We start from the raw sequence: 20,643 nt of genomic DNA on the forward strand, positions 1-20,643 counted from the left end.
TTTATTACTTCAATCCCACAATAGCCAATAATTAATGTTAAACTTTTCCTGTTCAAATTAGTATGTAGTTTCTTTCCCTGATTAGGCCCTAAGTTATACAATAAGAAACTGGCTTTCTTTCTTCAGTGTAAGAATGGATTTTTTAAAAATTCTTTTTTCACTATGGTTTATCATAGTATATTGAATATAGTTCCATGTGCTATACAGTAAGACCTTGCTGTTTTTCCATCCTATATATAATAGTTTGATCTGCTAATCCCAAACTCCCAGTCCACCCATTCTCCACCTGGCAACCACAAGTATGTTCTTTATGTCTGTGAATCTGAAAAGTAGGCTCTTAATTCTGGGAGCTTTCTAAAAACATACAAGTAAAAGCCTTAGGGGCCTACCTGATGGCTCAGATGTAAAGAATCCACCTGCAATGCAGGAGACACAGGTTTGATCCTTGAGTTGGGAAGATGCCCTGGAGAAGGGAATGGCTACCCACTCCAGTATTCTTACCTAGAGAACTCCATAGACAGAGGAGATTGGCAGGCTACAGTTCATGGGTTTGCAAAGAGTCAGACATGATTGAGCAACTAACACTTCACACAAAAGCCTCAGTTATTACACGGCCTAAAATCCTATGTTTTCCCTGAGTTCCTGTGGGATGGAGGATGAGAAAAAAAGAAAGACATACATTCTGGAGTACTTAAGAGCCATTTCATGAAATAGTGAAATCTGATCACAAGGTGAAAATGTATCATCTGGATAGAGAGAGCACAGAGTAGGATCAGATTAGGGAAACACTATCAAATATGGCAGACATCAAGAAAACACTAAAAATGTACAGCAAAAGAATTAACAAAATGAAGAGACAACCTCTGGAATGGTAGAAGATATTTACAAATCATATATCTGATAAAGAGTTAATAGGCAAAATATATAAAGAACACACACAGCTCAACAGCAAAACAGCAAAAACAAAAAACCAAACAAAACAATTAAAATGGGCAGAGAAACTGAATAGACATTTTTCCAAAGAATCTGTGCAAATGACCAATAGCTACATGAAAAGGTGCTCAATATCAGTAATCCTCAGGGAAATGAAAAGTCAAAACCACAATGGGTATCACTTCACATCTATTAGAATGGCCATTATCAAAAAGATAAGCAATAGCAAGTGTTGGCAAAGAGATGGAGAAAAGGGAACCCTTGTGCACTGTTGGTGGGAGTATAAATTGGTGCAGCCACTGTGAAAAACAGTATGGAGGTTCCTCAAAAAATTCAGAGAAAACCCACAATTCCACTTCTGGGCATATATTCAAAGGAATTGAAATCAGGATCTTTTAGAGATATCTGCTCTCCCATGTTCATTGCAGCATTATTCACAACAGCAAGATATGAAAACAACCCAAGTGTCTGTCAACACTGAATGGATAAAGATTTGGTGTACATATACAATGGAATATCACTAATATCATACATGAAAATGAAGGACATTGTGCCATTTGCTACAACTTGGCTGAACGTTGAGGGCATCATGCTAAGTGAAATAAGTCAGACAAAGACAAATATTGCATGGTATTATCACTTGTATATAGAATCTATAAAAGCCAGACTCAGAGAAACAGAGTAGAGTAGTGGTTCCTGAGGACTGGAGGGTGGAGAGAATGGGGAGATACTGGTCAAAGAGCACCAACTTCCAGTTACAAGATAAACAAGTTCTGGGAACCTATTGTGCAGCATAGGGACTATAGATAATGATACTGCATCATAAACTTGCATGTTGCCTACAGAGTAGATCTTAAATGTTTTTATCACAAAAAAGAAATAGTAACTGCAATAAGATGGAAGTGGCAGCTAACCTTATGGTGGTAATCAATTTGCAATATATAAATATATCAAATCATTTATATATCTGAATTGAAAAAGTTGATAATATCAAGATGCTAATTACCTCTAAACTGATTAAATTTAATCACAATCAAAACTCACTTTCATAGCAACAAAAAATGACTATAAAATTCAAATGGATACACAAAGTTCTTACAGTAGCCAAATGAATTTGAAAGAGAAGAACAAACTTGGAGGACTAATACTACATGATTTAAAATTTATTATATAGCTACAGTAATCAAGACTGTGTGGGAATGGTGTAAATACAGATGAATACTTCAGTGGAACAAAATGAAGAGTCTAGCAAGACACCCACACACATATGACAACTGATTATCAATAAAAGTGCAAAGGCATTTCAGTTGAAAGGATGGTTTTTAAGTAAATGATGCTGAAATGATTGAATAGCTATGTGTAAAAACAAAAAACAAACACAAAACTTTGATCCATACTTTAAATCACATACAAAAACTAATGCAAAATGAATCATAGAACTAAATGTAAAACCTAATTTTTCTGTGACCTTGGATTAGGTGAAGATTTCTTAGATGCAATACCAAAAGCACAATCCATAAAACAAGAAAAAAGATAAATTAGACTTTGTTAAAATTTTAAATGCCCCATGAAAGATATTGATAAGCAAATAAAAAGAAAAAATTTGCAAAACACATATCTGATAAATAACTTTTATCCTGAATATATAATGAACTTTAAAACTCAACAATAAGAAAACAATGTTTCCTATAGAAACTAGGCAAAAGATTTATAAAAACACTTCACCAAAGAAGATATATAGATGTCAAATATTAGATATTATGGAAATGCTAATTAAAACCTCAGTAAGATACAACTATCTTACTGTTAGAATGGCTAAAATTTTTTAAATGGACAATTCCAAGTGCTGGTGAGAAATAGATCAACTGAAACTCTCATACATAGCTGGTTAGAATTTAAAATTGTATAGTCACTTTGGAAAACAATTTGGCAGTTTTAATAAAGTTAACATATACTTACTATACAACCCAGCAGTCTGACTCACAGATATTTACTCAAGTGAATGAAATCTCATCATCACATAAAATATGTAAACATATTTATAGCACTTTTATTCATTATCACCCAAACTGGAAACTATCCAAATATCCTTCAGATCATTGAAGATGGCAGAGTAGAAGGGTGTACGCTCATCTCCTCCTGTGAGAGCACTGAAATCACAACTAGCTGTTAAACAATCATCGACAGGAGGACACTGGAACCCACCAAAAAAGATACTCTATGTCCAAAAACAAAGAAGCCACAACAAGATGGTAGAGGGATTGCAATCATGATAAAAATCAAATCTTATACCCACCAGGTGAGCAACCCACAAACTGGAGAACAATAATCCAAAGAAGCTCTCCCACTGTTGTGAAGGTTCTGAGCCCCATGTCAGGCTTTCCAGCCTGGGATCTGGCAAAGGGACTAGGAATCCCCAGAGAATCTCACATTGAAGGGCAGTGGGATTTGATTACAGGACTTCCACAGGACTGGGGGAAACAGATTCCACTCTTGGAAGGCACACACAAAATCCTGTACACAGCAGGACTCAGGGGAAAGGAGCAGTGACCCCACAGGAGACTGAACCAGACATACCTGCTAGTGTTGGGGGATCTCCTCTGGAGGTGTGGGTCGGCAGCGGCTTTCTACAGGGATGGGGGCACTGGAAGTAGCAGTCCTGGGAGTTGCCCCTTGGTGTGAACCCTCTTGGGAGTTTGGCATTCGCCCTACCATAGAGCCTGTAGACTCTAGGGCTGGGTCGCCACAGGCCAAACAACTACTAGGAGGGGAGCACAGCCCCCACCCATCAGCAGGCAACCGGATTAAAGTTTTACTGAGCACAGCCTGCCCACCAGAGCAAGACCCAGTTTTTCCCACCACCAGTCCTTCCCATCAGGAAGCTTGCACAAGCCTCTTAGCCTCATCCACTGGAAGGCAGACAGAAGAAACAGAACTACAGTACTGAAGCCTCCAGAATGAAAACCACACTCACAGAAAGTTAATAAAAAATGAAAAGGCAGAGGATTATCTCCCAGATGAAGGAACAAGATAAAAACCCAGAAAAACAACTAAACAAAGTGGAGATAGGCAACCTTCCAGAAAACAAATTCAGAATAATGATAGTAAAGATGATCCAGGATCATCCAGGATTTTGGAAGAAGAATGGAGAAGATGCAAGAAATGTTTACCGAAGACCTAGAAGAACTAAACAACAAACAGAGATGAACAACACACTAGAAGGAATCAATATAGAATAACTGGGACAGAAGAATGGATAAGTGACCTGGAAGACAGAATGGTAGAAATCACTGCCACAAATATAGAAATATAGAAAAAGAATACAGAAAAAGAATGAAAAGAAATGAAGACAGCCTAAGAGACCTCTGGGACAACATTAAACACACCAACATTCACAATACAGAGTCCCAGAAAGAGGAGAGAGAGAAAGAACCCACGAAAATATTTGAAGAGATAATAACTGAAAACTTCCCTAACATGGGAAAGGAAATAGTCAACCAAGTCCAGGAAGCACAGAGAATCCCAAGCAGGATAAACCCAAGGAGGAACACACCAAGACACATACTAATCAAACTGACAAATACCCTTCAGTTGGTAAATGGATGAACTGTGGTACATCCATGCTATGGAATACTACTCAGCAATAAAAAGGAATCAAGCTATGGAAAACACAACAGTAGGAGTAAGTTTTGAATGCATCATGCTAAGTAAAAGAAGCCAGGGGTATGATTCCATTTATATGACATTCTGAAAAAGGCAAAACTACAGAAACAGAAAAGAGATCAGTATTTTCCAGGTCTGTAAGCAGTGGGAAGGAGTGACACAATAAAGGACCTGAGGTAATTTTTGTTCTATATCTTAATTATCGTGGTGGTTACATGATTGTATGCATTTGTCAAAACTCATATAACTATTATTATTATTATTTTATTTTGTCCACACTCTGAGGCTTGTGGGATTTTTATTCCCTGACCAGGAATCGAACTCAGGCCTTCAGCAGTGAAAGCATTGGGTCCTAGCCACTGAACTGTCAGGGAATTCCCCAAAACTCATAGAATTATTAATAAAAATAGACCTCATAAAATCATAAGATATGTTAAAAGTGGAGTTGCGCAAAGGTTATACAAAACATTCAGACACACATTTGAATTGGAAATACATGGCCATGTTTTTTGTCTTTTTGAATGAACAGTTATATGTGAATAATATTAGGTTTTTTTTTCATAAAGCTAATGTCAAAATAAAAACATTTAAGGCAATGAAATCTGTCATTAGTATTTGAAGTGAACTAATAAAAAGAATGGAATCAGCAACTATAATCAGTAATAGAAAAATTATAATCCAGGCATAAGAAAATATGGAGCTGGTTTTGGATGGAACTCAAAGGGTAACAGGCAGGAAGGCTAGGGGTCTCCAAATGGAGGAAATAGGCTGCAAGTGTCAGACATTTTTTAATCTCTGTCTTAAGCTGCAAGAGGAAACAAACTACAAATGTCAGGTTTTTTTCCCCTTTCTATACAAATTTAAATCTGCCTGCAGTGCAGGAGACCCGGGTTCGATCCCTGGGTTGGGAAGATCCCCTGGAGAAGGAAATGGCAACCCACTCTAGTATCCTTGCCTGGAAAATCTCATGGACAGAGGAGCCTGGTGGGCTGCAGTTCATGGGGCTGCAAAGAGCTGGGCATGACTGAGTGACTGACACATATACAAATTTAAAAGCGGGTGTCTTTTAAAATTCTGTGCTGCCACCTGAACTTAACTTTTCTCAAACGTTGAGCTTATGGAAATATTTTTCTTTAGCTATGTTAATGAATGCATTTACCCTAGACTCTGTCTTTCTTCAAGTCAGTTCCGCCTAAGACTCAGAACCGACTTGACAAACCAATATGTTTTACTCATGCAAATGTTCTGTTAAGCTATGTTAATGAGACTACATCTTTGCTTGGAAACCTGCCTTTCTTCAAGATTCATGTCAGTTGTTTTATGGCCCAGGACAACTCACCTTGTGCCAATATTATCTCAAAATGCATGTTGTGGGTGAGGGGCCTGGTGCCAGTCTCTGAGTTTTGAGACATTGCCTTTCTCTAATTAGCAGCCTGCTCAGTTTAGCTTAGTCTCTCAGTCATGTCTGACTTTTTGCTAGTAGCTATATAACTTCTGGCTAAAGACTAGAAGCTTTCTCTATCTCTTTTATACTTTAATAAAACTTTATCACACAAAAGCTCTGAGCGATCAAGCCTCATCACAGGCCCTGGATTGAATTTCTCTCCTCTGGAGGCCAAAAATCCTGGCATCTTTAACGGCTCAGCAACAACCTTTCAGAACTAAGAAGATGGATTGAGAACTAAAAATATTTGCAAAAATGAAAAAGCAATAGGAACTGTAGAGTGATTAATTTAAAATGACTGCAAGATTTAAGAAACATTGACAGAATGTGACAAAAGTTGGAAAGTGAGAAGGGCTTCTGATATATGAGGTAATGATTTCAATTTCTAATATATTGAGTAGTAAGAGAAACATCTCAAGGGAACTTTCTGAGTAGCTAAATATAGTGCTAAAAAGTACTAGGGAAAAAAAGACTTGAGATGTCAAAAACAGAATCATCAGAATTTCAGGATGGATGAATCCTTGCATATATATAAGACTGGTGAACAGCAGACAGTCTTTATAGGGAAATCTCACTTATGAGGATAATGAGGAGATGCCTGGAAAAGTGGGAAAATAAAAAAAACTGGATGCAAATCAGTGTGAACCAGAGTAAATTTAATCAAAACAAGGGGAAGATGAGCAAGGTCACTCAAAGGAGCGAAACTCAAGAGACCACAACAGGTCAGTGATTAAATGCTCAAACTAAGTACTGGAGAAATGAGAAATAAAAAATGAGATTCCACTTTATACCCATTGTTGGCCAAAAAATGAGAAACATTCAGGATGAGAATATACAATGATCTCAGGCAACCCCTCTTTTGTATACATCCCTGAGAAAATCTCACACTCTATAAAGGAAAATTTGTGTAGAAATGTATTGTAGAATTGTTTGTCTTAGATGGGCGTTAATGAAAACCTAGGTTCCACCACTGGAAGAATGGTTCAGTAAGATGTGGTACTGGCACACTGTGGAATACTATGCAGCATAGTATTCTACTGTAAAAGACCCAGATGCTGGAAAAGATTGAAGGCAAAAGGAAAAAGGGGTTGGCAGAGGATGAGATGGTTAGATAGCATCACCAACTCAATGGACATGAATCTGAGCAAACTCCAGGAGATAGAAAAGGACAGGAGAGCCTGGCATGATGCAGTCTATGGGGTCACAAAGAGTTGGACACGACTTAGCGGCTGAGCAACAACCACAAGTAAACTCATACTTTAGGCTTTAAGAGAATACCACATGAATTCAAAGATCAAATACATTAGATCTGTTACCAGTGGGAGGAGGCATAAGGAATGGATATGAGGAATTAGAATAAAAGGGAAAAAAAATTAAAATACCTGAATGTACAAGGAAAGAACCTAAGAGGGTGGGAGTGGAGTAGGAAGAATAAAAGATCCCAGGTAAAATAGTTTCCCAGGTGGCACTAGTGATAAAGAATCCACCTGCAATGCAGGAGACATAAGAGACACAGGTTCAATCCCTGGGTCGGGAAGATCCCCCAGAGAAGGAAATGGCTACCCACTCCAGTAAGATAGGGTACTATATATGTGCTGGTACAGAGGGTACAGAGGTTAGAGACAGCTCTTTTATCAAAAAGCAAAGAAGACAGTGGATACTGGTGAGGGTCATACTTGGGAGTTGGCCCTCGGGTATTAAAGGGGCTTCTGTCAACTCTCTCCAAGTGACCGCGAAAGTTTAGAGCTTTCAAGACAGGTTATCTTCAGAGCCTTTCAAAGGTTGATCAGCCTCTCCTAGAAAAACAGATCCACTCCGCATCCCCCATTTTCTCAGATCACACTCACTCACCTGAGCAGCTGTGATGTGGAGTTTCTTTCTCCAATGTCCATGACCCCTCTCCTTGCTCCAGTCTGAAGATGACCTCTGGTTTGGGAACTTGGTAACCTGTGAACAGGACATGATACAGGATTGGTTCCCATTAATTGGGTTTCTAGGCCTTTCAACCACGTTTCTATTTGTTCTTCAGGAAAGTAATCCCATTCCCTGGGAATAGAGTAATAATCACAGAAGTGTAAAAGGACTGAAGAATCTCAGGCAAATCAAAGATGACACCGTTACACACTTCAGATGCCCCAGAGCTTTCAGCAGCAGAGAATGGAAGCAGCCTCTCTGAGGCCCCCAGAAAGTGCATAGGGCAGCTGTGCTTACCCACTGCACACAGGTGGCTGTAGGTCTCCAGTGTCACATCCCAGTACAGGCGCCGCTGAACAGAGTCCAAGTGCTGCCACTCCTCCTGGCTGAAGTCCACAGTGACATCCTCGAATGACACCTGTAAAAATACAGTCCCATTCAAGATGACATGGTGAGCACTGGGCGATGGAGGAAGAGGACTAGGAAGTTAGTTGTTTTTAATGATATTTACCATAATGTATCATGTAGGCTTTTCACTCAGCACCCAGTTTTGCATTTTATTTTGTGAGAGAAAAACACACTAAAGTATCTAGACATTTGCTATGTATTACATTCATTCATTTATTTATTCAGTCCCTGTTTCTTCAAAAATAAGGATTAAAATAGGCTCCCTTTAAGTCCTCAAGTTAATGTAGGAACTATATACATAATACATTTACTGGTTGATTATGTGCCAGCCAATGGCAATATAGAATTGACTAAAATAAAAAACAACTTGAAAAAAAAATTTGGACAACCAACATAAGAAGATATAAAGGGGTCTAAAAGGCATTTCAAAGAAATGTATTGAGGGGAAAAGCAAAACAATAAAACCTTTAATAGGTAACAGGGAAAAAAACATAGATGAATATCTTTATGATCTTGGATTGTGGAAAATAATTCTCAAACAGGATGCAAAAAACACTAACCATAAAGAAAAGATTGATATCTGTCTACAATAAAGTTTAAAATTTCTATTTTTAAAAAAGACCATATTATAAGAGAAAAAAAAGAAAATCCACCAAATAGAAGATATCTCCAGTAAATATTACTGACAAAGGGCTCCTATCTAGAGAAATGTAAAGAACTCTTAGAAACCAATTTTTAAAAAAGAGGCCACCTAGTAGAAAAGTGGGCAAAAGATTTGAACAAGGATTTTATGAAAAAAGAAATGCAAGGCATTAATAAACACAAAAAGAGTTCAACCTCCTTAGTAACCAGAGAATGTACATTCAAGTAATGAGTTACCATTACACAACTTCTACAATGTCTTCAATGAAGAAGACTGGCAATATCAAGGATGTGGAGAAAAAGTAACTGGTACAGCCACTGTGGAAAACAGTTCCTGAAAAAACTAAAAACAGAACTACCAAATGATTCAGCAGTTCCACTCCTGGGTATATATCCAAAGAAAATGAAAACACTAATTTGAAAAAATATGTGTGCTCCAATGTTTATAGCAGCACTATTTACAATATCCAAGGCATAGAGGCGACCCAAGTGTCCATCTGCAGAGGAATGGATAAAGAAGATATAGTGTATATATATATATACACACACACACACACACACACAATGGAATACACACACACACAATGGAATACTACTCAACCATAAAAAAGAATGGAATTCTGCCATTTGCAACAACATGAATGGACTTGGAGGGTATTAGGCTAAGTGAAGTAAGTCAGACAGAGAAAGCCAAATACTGTATGATATCACTTATATGTGGAATCTAAAAAAACAAACTAGTGAATATAACAAAAACAGAAACAGACTCACAAACATAGAGAACAAACAAGTGGTTACTGGTAGGGAGAGAGAAGTGAGGAGGGGCAAAGTGATGGAGGCGTATATTGGTATGACCACATTGGAAAGCATTTTGGCTTCACCTGGTAATGTTGAAGCATGCATACAAAAGGACACAGTGATTCTATCCATGGAAATATGCTCAATTGGAATATTTGCTCATGTGCAACAAGAGGCATGTCCAAGGGTATTTACAGCAGCATTATTCAAAATGTATGTAATGTTTCATGATAAAAAGTTTTAAGTTAACAGTAACATAATAGCATCTATTTTCTTTGTGGGAAAATATCAAGAATATTTTCTTAGTTGCTTTTACCTGTATAATCTCTAAGCATATACCACACACCCACCAACTAATCAAGACTGGTTTTTTGGTTAGGGAGATCTGTAGGATTGGGGGAGAGAACCATGTGAATGTATTACTTATTTAAAAAATAAGTTAAAAATTACCCATGGGTCCAAAATGGAATAGACAGAATTCTCCCTATTTCTGGTACTAAGTACAGCTATGATCTTTGGACATTACATGTTAAACGAAGACTATCAGTTGGAGAGACTTGGTTAGGGACCTTGGAACCTGAGGAGTGACACAGTGATGATTTCCCTGAGTTTTCTTTTTGTTCCATGTATCTTGGACTTGGTGATGGAGAATTTGGCAATCCAGAATGCCAAATGGTGCAGATAAAAAACAGCCTCAAGAAAGTCTGCTCTCTCTAGCCAAAGTACCAGGAAAGGGGCAATGTAACAAGGGAGAAAAATTTAGATAATTACTGCCCCATCCCCATTCCCATCAGTAAAGGTTAAACAGGGAGGGAGTCCTGGTTTTCATCCCTGCCTGGGAATAATGAGGCCCCTCTCTGACAGTGTAAATTTAGGCCACTGTAAATTTGGGGGGGTCCTGAACTTCTATCCCCAACCCAGTAATGAGGTGCCTTTTTTGTCTCCCCACCTGGATGGTGAAAGAGATAGTCTGGTGCGGAGCATGAAATTCCACATCCACCCAGCAGCAGCAAGATGCTTGTCCCCTCTGGGGTGTCAAAGGAGGCCAAGTAGGGACCTGAACTTCCACCTCCACCTGGCAGTAAAAAGGAGATTCTCCTTTTTTTTTTTTTATTTTTTTGCAGAACAGTATTGGAGGGAGCTTGGTAAAAAAATAGGATTTAAATAGTATCCAGAATCTCAGAGTTCCCAAAATATCCAGGACATAACTGAAAATCAGGCATCATGTGAAGAAGCAGGAAAATCTCAACTGGAATGAGAAAAGGCTGAGATGACACAGATGTTAGAGTTATCAACAATTGTAAAGTAGCCACCATAAAAATGCTTCAATGTATTTAAATGCAAAAATAGTCTCATAATAAAAAAGGATATAAAGAAGAACAGAATGAAAATTTTAGAACTGAAAAATATAACTAAAATTTTAATACTCAATGGATGAGCTCAACAGCAGAATAGAGAGGACAGAGGAAAGAATTAGAGAACTTGATAAAACAATAGAAATGATCCAATCTGAAGAACAAAAAGAAAATTGATGGGAAAAAATGAGCAGAGCCTCAGGGAAATCTGAGACTATAAAAAAAGATCTGGCATTCATGTCATCAGAGTCCCGGGAAGAGGAGAAAGTATGGGGCTGAAAAATGTTTGAAAAAATTATAGCTGAAAATTTCTCAAGTTTTGTAAAAGATATAAACAGAGTTTCAAGATGCTGAGCAAACCCCAAAAGGATAAGCCAAAGAAATTATACCAAGACACATTATAGTCAAACTTCCAAAAACTTAAAGACATAGAAAGAATCTTGAAGTCAGCAAGAGAGAAATGATACCTTACCTATAGGGGAAAAATACATTGACGGCATCTGAAACCATGGTAGAGAGAGGTGGCACAACATTTTTCAAGTGCTGAAAGAAAAGAACTGTCCACTCTGAGTTTCATATCTGGCAAAATTATCCTTAAGAAGTGAAATATCATGGCAAATAAATACATGAAAAGATGCTTAGCATCATTAATTATCAAGGAAACACAAATCAAAACTACAGTGAGATACTACCTCATATTCACTAGGATGGCTAGATCCAAAAACTCAGATAATAACAAGTGCTGGTGAGGATGTGGAGAAATTGAAAACTTCACACACTGCTGGTGGGAATGTAAACTAATGTGGCTGCTTTAGAAAACAGTCTGGCAGTTCTTCAAATGATTAAACAGAAATTCTACTCCTAGGTGTATGTATACTTGAGATAAACGAAAATATATGTCCACATAAAAATGTTTACAGGCAGTATTACTTATAATAGCCAAAGGGTGGAAACAATCCAAATATACATTGGCTGATAAAGGAATAAACAAAATGTGGTACACTTGAACAATGGAATACTGTTCAGCCATGAAAAGGAATGAATACTGATACATGTTACAACATGTCCATGCTACACTTCTTCCCTATCTGCCTACTTACATATATACCTAATGAGCTATCTGCCTACTTACATATATACCTAATGAGCTATCATATGGACTGGTGACTTTCTACTTTATTCAGTGGGTTATAACCTATTATTATCATGATTTATTTATGCTGAGTGAAAGATGTCAGACACAAAAATCACATGTTATATGATTCAATTAATGTGAAATGTCCAGCATAGTGAAGTCTATAGAGACAGAAAGCATATTAGTGATTGCTTAGTGTTGGAGGAGGCAGGGAGGTGAGGTGGAAGAGAGTGATGGCTAAAGGGTATGAGGTTTCTATCTGAGGTGATGAAAATGTTCTAAAATTGATTTTAGTGATGGTTGCACATACCCATAAACATATAAAAAACACTGAATTGGACACTTTACATGAGTAAATTGTATGGTAGGTGAATTATATCTCAATAAAGCTGTCACTAAGAAAGAAGACACAAAGGGGGAAATCAAGATATTCTCAGATGAAGGAAAACTAAGAAAATCTGTTGGCAGCAGATGTACCCTTAAAGGAAGCTTTTTAAATAGGAAGGAGATGATAAAAGAAGTCCTGCAACATCAGGAAAGAAGAAAAATGGAAAAAGAAAAAATATGAATAAATACAATAGACTTTCCTTTTCCTGTTGGGTTTTCTAAATTACATTTGAAGGTCAAAGCAAAAAGTATAACATTTTTATGATGTGGATCTCCATGTATATAGAGGAAATATTTAAGATATTAGTAACAGGTGAGGGTAAAGGGACTTAAAAGGGAACTAAGTTTTCTACACTTCACTCTAACTGATAAAATGTAAACACCAGTAGAGGCCTATACAGTGATGGAATAATTCTGTAATTATTATACAGGAATCTACACATGTGTAAAATGGCAGAGAATAACAAGCACACTGCAGAAATGTCAATTTCTTGCTTGTGATAATTGTACTCTAGTAACACAGGATGTAAGCATTGGGGGAAACTGGGTAAAGGGTTACATGAGACCTCTCTGTACCATCTTCACAACTTCCTGTAAATGTATAATTATTTCCAAATAGAAAGTTTTAACAAACTACTAAATTATCCTCAGAAAGACTGGAATAGGGGCACAGCAAAAAAAATCAAGATGTTATTAAAAAGGAGCCTTCACAGGGGTTCCCTGGTGGTCTAATGGTTAGGATTCCAAGCTTTCACTGCTGTGGCCCGGGTTCAATCCCTGGTCAGAGAACTGAGATCCTGCAGGTTGTGCAGCACAGTCAAAAACAAAAACAAAAAAAAAACAAAAAAAAACAAAAGGAGCATTCACTTCTTTCCTGTTTATCTGCCTACCTGTGTACCTACCTACCTATTATAGGGACTGGTCACTTTCTTTTTTTTTAATATAAATTTATTTATTTTAATTGGAGGTTAATTACTTTACAATATTGTATTGGTTTTGTCATACATCAACATGAATCTGCCACAGGTATACACATGTCCCCCATCCTGAACCCCCCTCCCTCCTCCCTCCCCGTACCATCCCTCTGGGTCATCCCAGTGCACCAGCCCCAAGCATCCAGTATCATACATCAAACCTGGACTGGCGATTTATTTCTTATATGATATTATACATGTTTCAGTGCCATTCTCTCAAATCATCCCACCCTCGCCCTCTCCCACAGAGTCCAAAAGACTGTTCTATACATCTGTGTCTCTTTTGCTGTCTCGCACACAGGGTTATCATTACCATCTTTCTAAATTCCATACATATGCCTTAGTATACTGTATTGGTGTTTTTTTTTTTTTTTCTGGCTTACTTCACTCTGTATAATAGGCTCCAGTTTCATCCAACTCATTAGAACTGATTCAAATGTATTCTTTTCAATGGCTGAGTAATACTCCATTGTGTATATGTACCACAGCTTTCTTATCCATTCATCTGCTGATGGACATCTAGGTTGCTTCCATGTCCTGGCTATTATAAACAGGGCTGCAGTGAACATTGGGGTACACGTGTCTCTTTCAATTCTGGTTTCCTCGGTGTGTATGCCCAGCAGTGGGATTGCTGGGTCATAAGGCAGTTCTATTTCCAGTTTTTTAAGGAATTTCCACATTGTTCTCCATAGGGACTGGTCACTTTCTACTTTATTCAGTAGATAATAATCTATTACTATTATGATTTCTTTTGCTACTCAAATTGTCCCAGATTTGACCAGAGGGAGCTCCTTAAAAGTGGCTCCTGTGTCATTCTGACATGTTCCCATCATTTGAGTGCTTCATTACTTCCCAGCATAATGAGTTCTTCTATAATCATTTTGTACTTTTCTCTGTTCTAACCCCGGAGTAAGTCATTTCTCCAAGAAGTTCTAGTTCCTATTAGTGACAAATGGTAAATCAAGGTGTGCTCATTGTGCCTGGCATATAATCGTCCTTTCAGCACTCAGAGCAAGGAATGTTTTTCCTTATATGAGACTGCCAACTAATCAATATAGAAGAAATGATGGAATCAGAAAAACACCATTAGGAAAATAGCACAGTTATTAATTGCTACAGGCAAGAATCGTTGCTTGATGCTATAATCAATGGACAAAAGCATGAGAAACAGGATATTCACATAGTCCCAGAGTATTTTCCCACAAAATTTTGGGTTGGCCAAAAAGTTCATTCAGGGTTTTCCACAAAAGGTTACAGAAAAACTTGAATGAACTTTTGGGCCAACCCAATAGTTATTAATTACAAAGAGAAAGATAGTAACTTATTTAGTACCTGACAGGCAACATCTTAGTCAGGTGATCAAAGTTAACATTATCAATAAAGGACAAATTAATACTGAATGCTTGCTGATATGACACACTGAGAACACAGCATCATTTCTGTGATATTCCTGACAAAAATGAATAACCTGAATCTAATTATGAGGAAGCAAGAAACAAACCCAAAATGAGGGACATTCTTCCAAATGATCAGTGTCGTGAAAGTCAAGGAAGGGCTAGAACTCTTTCAGAAAGGCTAAAGGGACATGAGAACTAAACACAATACATGTGCCTGGATTGGATCCTAAATCGGGCAGAAATGCCAAAAAGGATGTATTGTGACAATTGGGGAAACTACTTACAAATGGTATGTTAGTAGAGAATTGATGCTTTCAAACTGTGGTGCTGGAGAAGATTCTTGAGATCCCCTGGCCTACAAGGAGATAAATCAATCCTAAAGGAAATCAACCCTGAATATTCATTGGAAGGACTGATGTCTAAGCTGAAGCTCCAATATTTTGGACACTTGATGTGAAGAGCTGACTCACTGGAAAAGACTCTGATGCTGGGAAAGATTGAAGGCAAAAGTAGAAGGGGGTTACAGAGGATGAGACGGTTAGATAGCATCACTGACTCAATGGACATAAATCTGAGCAAACTACAGGAGATAGTGGACAGAGGAGCCTTCGCGTTCATGGGGTCACAAAGAGTCAGACACAACTTAGTGACTGAACAACATCATACACATAAATACATAAATTGAGAAGAGAAAGCAAATGTGACAAAATGTTAACAGTGATTTGGGGTGAAAGGCAAAAGAAACAAGTTTCAAAATGATCAATGCTTTAAAACTCAGGAGAAAACATAGGTGAACATTCGTTTAAGGCAAGGATTTCTTAAACAGGACAGAAAATGCACTAAGTATCAAGACAAGATCTAGTGATTCAGCTATGAGGAAATGAGGAGCCTTTATTCATCGAAAGATCCTTTGTTCTTTGGGGGCCCTTATTAGTAAATGCGCAGGGACACAGAGCAGGCACAGAACTCACAGTACCTGCTCCACCACCAGCAGCTGCAGAGGGAGATCCACAAGCACTGGGCCATGCCCAGCACTTCTCCACCCACCAGTTCTCCTGGGCACAGCCTCAAAGGTTGCCAAGAGGAGGAAATCCACCGGAGCCTCTAGCCACACACCTGACCTGCTCTCCCTCACTGCCCAAGGGCACTTACCCAGGGCAAGTCCCAGGGTCAGGCTGGAGGGAAGCTCTCATTCTGCCTGCCCACCCTCCTGATCCTTGTTCTCTTGCCTGTGACCTGAGCCAGGACAGACTGGGAGGTGTGTAGGTGACACAGGGGAGGAGCCTCAGATGTGGGGGAGGGGTGGCTACTTGCCAACTAGGGCGGAAAAATTAAAATATTCTACCATTTGGCATTGTTGAACATTAAAAAAACTTTTTTATTGAATGATAGTTAATTTACAATGTTGTGTTAGTTTCAGGTATACAGCAAACATATATATATATTCATATATATGTATGTATTATATATGCATATATGTATTCCTTTTCAAACATTGTGAAACATTTTAACAACTCTGACAGCCCAAGCTGGCAGACAAAAAGACCATCTTCACCTGTCTCTCCCTCCCTTGGATTCACACAGGGAAAGTGTACAAAGATCTTGCCAGGCACAGATGCCCCACTTCCATCCCTTTCCCCACCAAAATAAGACACTTTTTCGGACTCTACCCTGCCTGGGAGGGGTTATGTGAGGTGATGGACAGGGGGTTTTGGAGCTAGCAATTAGGATACAAAGTTGCTAATACAGACCCATCCAGATTCTAGCCTCACCAGCCACATACTAAAAGGTATGGTTTTCTGGCCCATTTCCACCGTGGAGGATGGCCTGTGTTTCTGCCACCACCAGAACCCCTACAAGGACTTCCTCATCCTATGTGAGGATCCCTGCTAAGCCCCTGATGGCTCACCAGTGAACCACACAGCAGTGTCTCCCTTCAGGGTCATCTGTGTCCCAGAACACTCTGCACTCTCAGCCCTGGGGCACACTATGCTGCCAGGATCCGTCAATCACTGCCCATTTTGTCCCTGGCCATCTGCTCTGTCCCACTCTGCAGTCAGCCTGCTGGGGCTCAGTCCTCCAGCTTCAGGGCTGCTCTCACTCCTGCCCCAGCACACTTCTCCATCACCTACTGTGAGATGATCCTGCCCTTCTAAACCCTATCCCAGCCTAGCAGACGCGTTCTCAGGGCACTTACTAGGCTGCCTGAAAAAGTGCAATGTAGTTCACTCTGCCCTTACTCAGGGCTAGATACCCAACTTCTCTGCATGTTCCTACTTAGCTGGGGGTGCCCTGGTCTTTCCTGCTCCCTCTGGCTGTTTCCCTTCTCATCAGATTGTTCTCTGTGTACTCCTCCCTCTGTCTTTGCGTGCTTACCCTGCCCACTCCTGTCCCCTGACTTCTCCGGCTCCTTCTACTGGCTCTTGTTTCCTCTGCATGGTCCCCATTTTGACTCTTCCTTGGCCCCTGTTTACTGTTCCCTCTAAATGTTTCTTGTTATTTCTGAGTGTCCTCTGGTCTCTTTCCTGATGCCTGTTTATTGCTTCCTCTGATGGTCCCTTGTTTCATTGTTCCATGCCTCCTATTTCTTCTTCCCTCCGACTGATCCCTGGTGCCCCTGACTGTCCTGTGTTCCCTTTGGCAGCTGTCCCTCTAGCTGATCCTTAGTCTGTGGTACCATTATGGTTGTGCCCATTCCATCTGACTGCTCCCTGGTCCTGATGAGGCTTTCTCATTCCTTCTACTTGACACAGACTGACTGCCCTTTGAGTTTTCTGACTTCTCTCTAGACTCAGTTCTTTCCTGTCCCTTAGGCTGTCCTGGAATGCATTTCTAATATGCTCTCATCTGATGCTCCTGTGTCTGGTCCATGGACCACACTCTGTGGAGCACTGGTCTACCCGGCTCCTAGTCTAGGCTCTTGATCATCAGTGTATACTACTTCTGTGTGCTCTGTGACACTGTACTTTCATCTTCTCCATCATTTGCATTATGTCTGACCTTCGGGTCCTTTGACTGTTTCTTGGGCAAGGTGAACAACTGTCCGAGTATGCCCAGGACTTTCCCTGTTTTAGCACTGAAGCCTCACATCCCAGGAAGCCCCTGTTGCCCTATCCCTCTGGAACTCTGGATGTTCCCTGGCTCCTGCAACTCTCTCTTAACCCCAGTACCCACTACATGGGGCCTCTGGCTTTGGGAATGGATACTATGCCTTTCAGCTCTTCTCTAGTCTCTCTAGTTGTTCGCTAGTAAGTCGGGCTACTATCCAATACCAGGTACACTTTTGATGCCCACTGTGCTGTTCCCTAGTCCTCTGGTTAGGCCCCAGAACTTCTAGAGCACACCCAGCACAGCTTTGCTGTTCCCCAGCCTCAGCGACTGTTCCTTATTGCCCCTGGTGCCCTTGGCTACTCCTCAGCTTTGGAGGCCCCTTTCTGTCTCTCCAACTGTCCCATGGGTTTGTCACTTCCCTGCTCCTCCAACCTGTTCCGCAGCTTCAGCAGCTGGTAGCAGCTTCCTCTGGCTGCTGCCTACTCCCAGGCTCATGTCTTTCCCATTTCTCCCCATTTCCTGTCACCCAATACCTGTGCCTTTCCCCACCCCCTCAGATTTTCCGTCTGACCCCTGGTATCTTTGAAGTGGCTTATCTGGCAGGCTGTTACCCAACACACCAAACATTTTTGTTTTTTCCATCTAGCTGAGTTTTCTGTTTCCTCATCCCTCTGGCTGGTCTCTGTTCCCTCTGGCTGCTATCTGATTCCTCTATCTCCTGGTCTCTCCTCCTATTTTGAAATCTTTCTGATTGTTCTCATACCTTCTGGCTCTTGCGTGCTCCCCACTAGTAAAACTTCTCCAGCTTAGACTACTGTTTCTTGGTCTCTTTGCTGCTCTCTGGCCTCTGGCTCTTGTTTTTCCATTGCCTCTGTTTGTTCCACTGCACTCCCACCTGTCTCCTGTACCCCTTGGCTATCTTCCATCTGAAGTATGTGCACCATGGTCCCTCTAGATGTTCCCTGGGCTATTCCCTATCTCTCTTTCTTTTACTGACTCCTCTTCATGTTTTTCAGCTTCAGTCACTATTTCTTAGCCCAACTGGCTGTTCCTTACCCCCGGGGACATTTTTATTGATTTCGTGGTATCTCTGCCCATTTCCTGCTTCTTGACATCTAATGAAAAAAACTAAGAACTTAACAAATAAATACGTGAATAAATAACATTCACCAGGGTCTTTGTCATTTCCATTTCTTCTTGAACAGGGGGCATACCTCTATGGTTGGCAACAAAAACCTACTATATATCACAGGGAACTCTGCTCAATGTTATGTGGCAGCCTGGATGGGAGGGTGGTTTGGGAGAGAATGGATACATGTATATGTATGGCTGAGTCCCTTCACTGCTCACTTGAAACTATCACAACATTGTTAATTGGCTATACCCCAATGCAAAAATGGTTTTGGTGTTAAAAATATAAATTAAATTAAAAAATAAGTCTATGGTTGGGAAGGAAGACACGAGTCTTGTGCCTTGCAGAGACCAGAATCATTCATCCAGAAATTCCCACACATTGGCTGGGCAAGGGGCCATGTGCAGAAGGACTGGGGAGGACCACATGGCTGTGACCCCCAACTCGTGGGTCTGTGACTGATCTGATAGAGCAGAAACCAGACAAGGACAGTTTTCCAGAGTGGAAGTACCCTACTGTTAGGCAGCAGTTTGTTTATCATTCAATGTCCCTATACATTTTACTCAAAATATAACTTCAGTGACTTGGGCAAAAAGATTTAAATGTAAGAATTTCACCATAGCAGTTTTCATCACAATAGAAAACCTCGAATGCCCTAAGTTCACATACAGTGGACTGGTTAAATGATAGTTTATCCAAAGGATAAAAAGCTCTTATGTATCATGTGAAGAAAAATATTCACTGTCTAGAAAATTATACTGAAGTGCCAACTTAAAAAAGGAAACAACCAAATATTACAATTTCATTTTTAAACTTCAACTGTATTGTGTATATGTGTGTGGTATGTATGTATACTCTCAGCCCCACATGTGTATATCCACATACCCACATACATGCACATATAAAGGGAAAAAACTATGGAAATAAGCTAAATGCTAACAATGGTTAACTTTGACTAATGCTGAAATTACAAGCAATGTTTTATTTTCTTCTATTTACTTACCTGCATATTCTAAATAATGAAATTATTAAAAAATAAATATCAAAATAAGTTTTAAAAGCTTAATGTTATTCTAATGACCACATGATCCTGAGCTCCTGTGACAACCAGCCTGTCCCCAGAGTTGACAGTAGACTCAGGATAGTTGGAAGCTGTGGGGCAGGGTCTGGCTCCCTTGTATTCCTCTGTTTACACAATTTCCAGGGAACTTTTAGTGGGAAAGCTGGTCTTGGCTGGAGTGTGGTGAGGGTGGAGGACACAGTCAGGAGACCTGGTACCAGTCCACTGCTGTCACTCAAAACCCCAGGGGCCTGGGCAAGTCATGTACCTTCCCAGGCCACTTTATTAATCTTTGAGAGGAGTAGGAAGAACTAGAAGGGCCCTAGAGACTGTGCTCACCCTACTACCCT

At 39.8% G+C, this 20,643-nt stretch overlaps 1 protein-coding gene across 1 annotated transcript in view; it reads right to left on the reverse strand.

The window, feature by feature from the left end:
* The window catches only part of ZNF41 (zinc finger protein 41), a 47,472-nt gene that overhangs the window by 10,687 nt on the left and 16,142 nt on the right, over window positions 1–20,643 (reverse strand). Inside the window, exons 3-5 of the mRNA XM_052662698.1 lie at window positions 18,128–18,133; window positions 8,252–8,372; window positions 7,892–7,987 (exon numbers count right to left, since the gene is read on the reverse strand). Coding sequence (XP_052518658.1) covers window positions 7,892–7,987; window positions 8,252–8,372; window positions 18,128–18,133 — 223 coding nt within the window. The remainder of the gene's footprint in view (window positions 1–7,891; window positions 7,988–8,251; window positions 8,373–18,127; window positions 18,134–20,643) is intronic.

The sequence above is a fragment of the Budorcas taxicolor genome, chromosome X (assembly GCF_023091745.1).
Source record: "Budorcas taxicolor isolate Tak-1 chromosome X, Takin1.1, whole genome shotgun sequence".
NCBI classification, from domain to species: Eukaryota; Metazoa; Chordata; class Mammalia; order Artiodactyla; family Bovidae; genus Budorcas; species Budorcas taxicolor.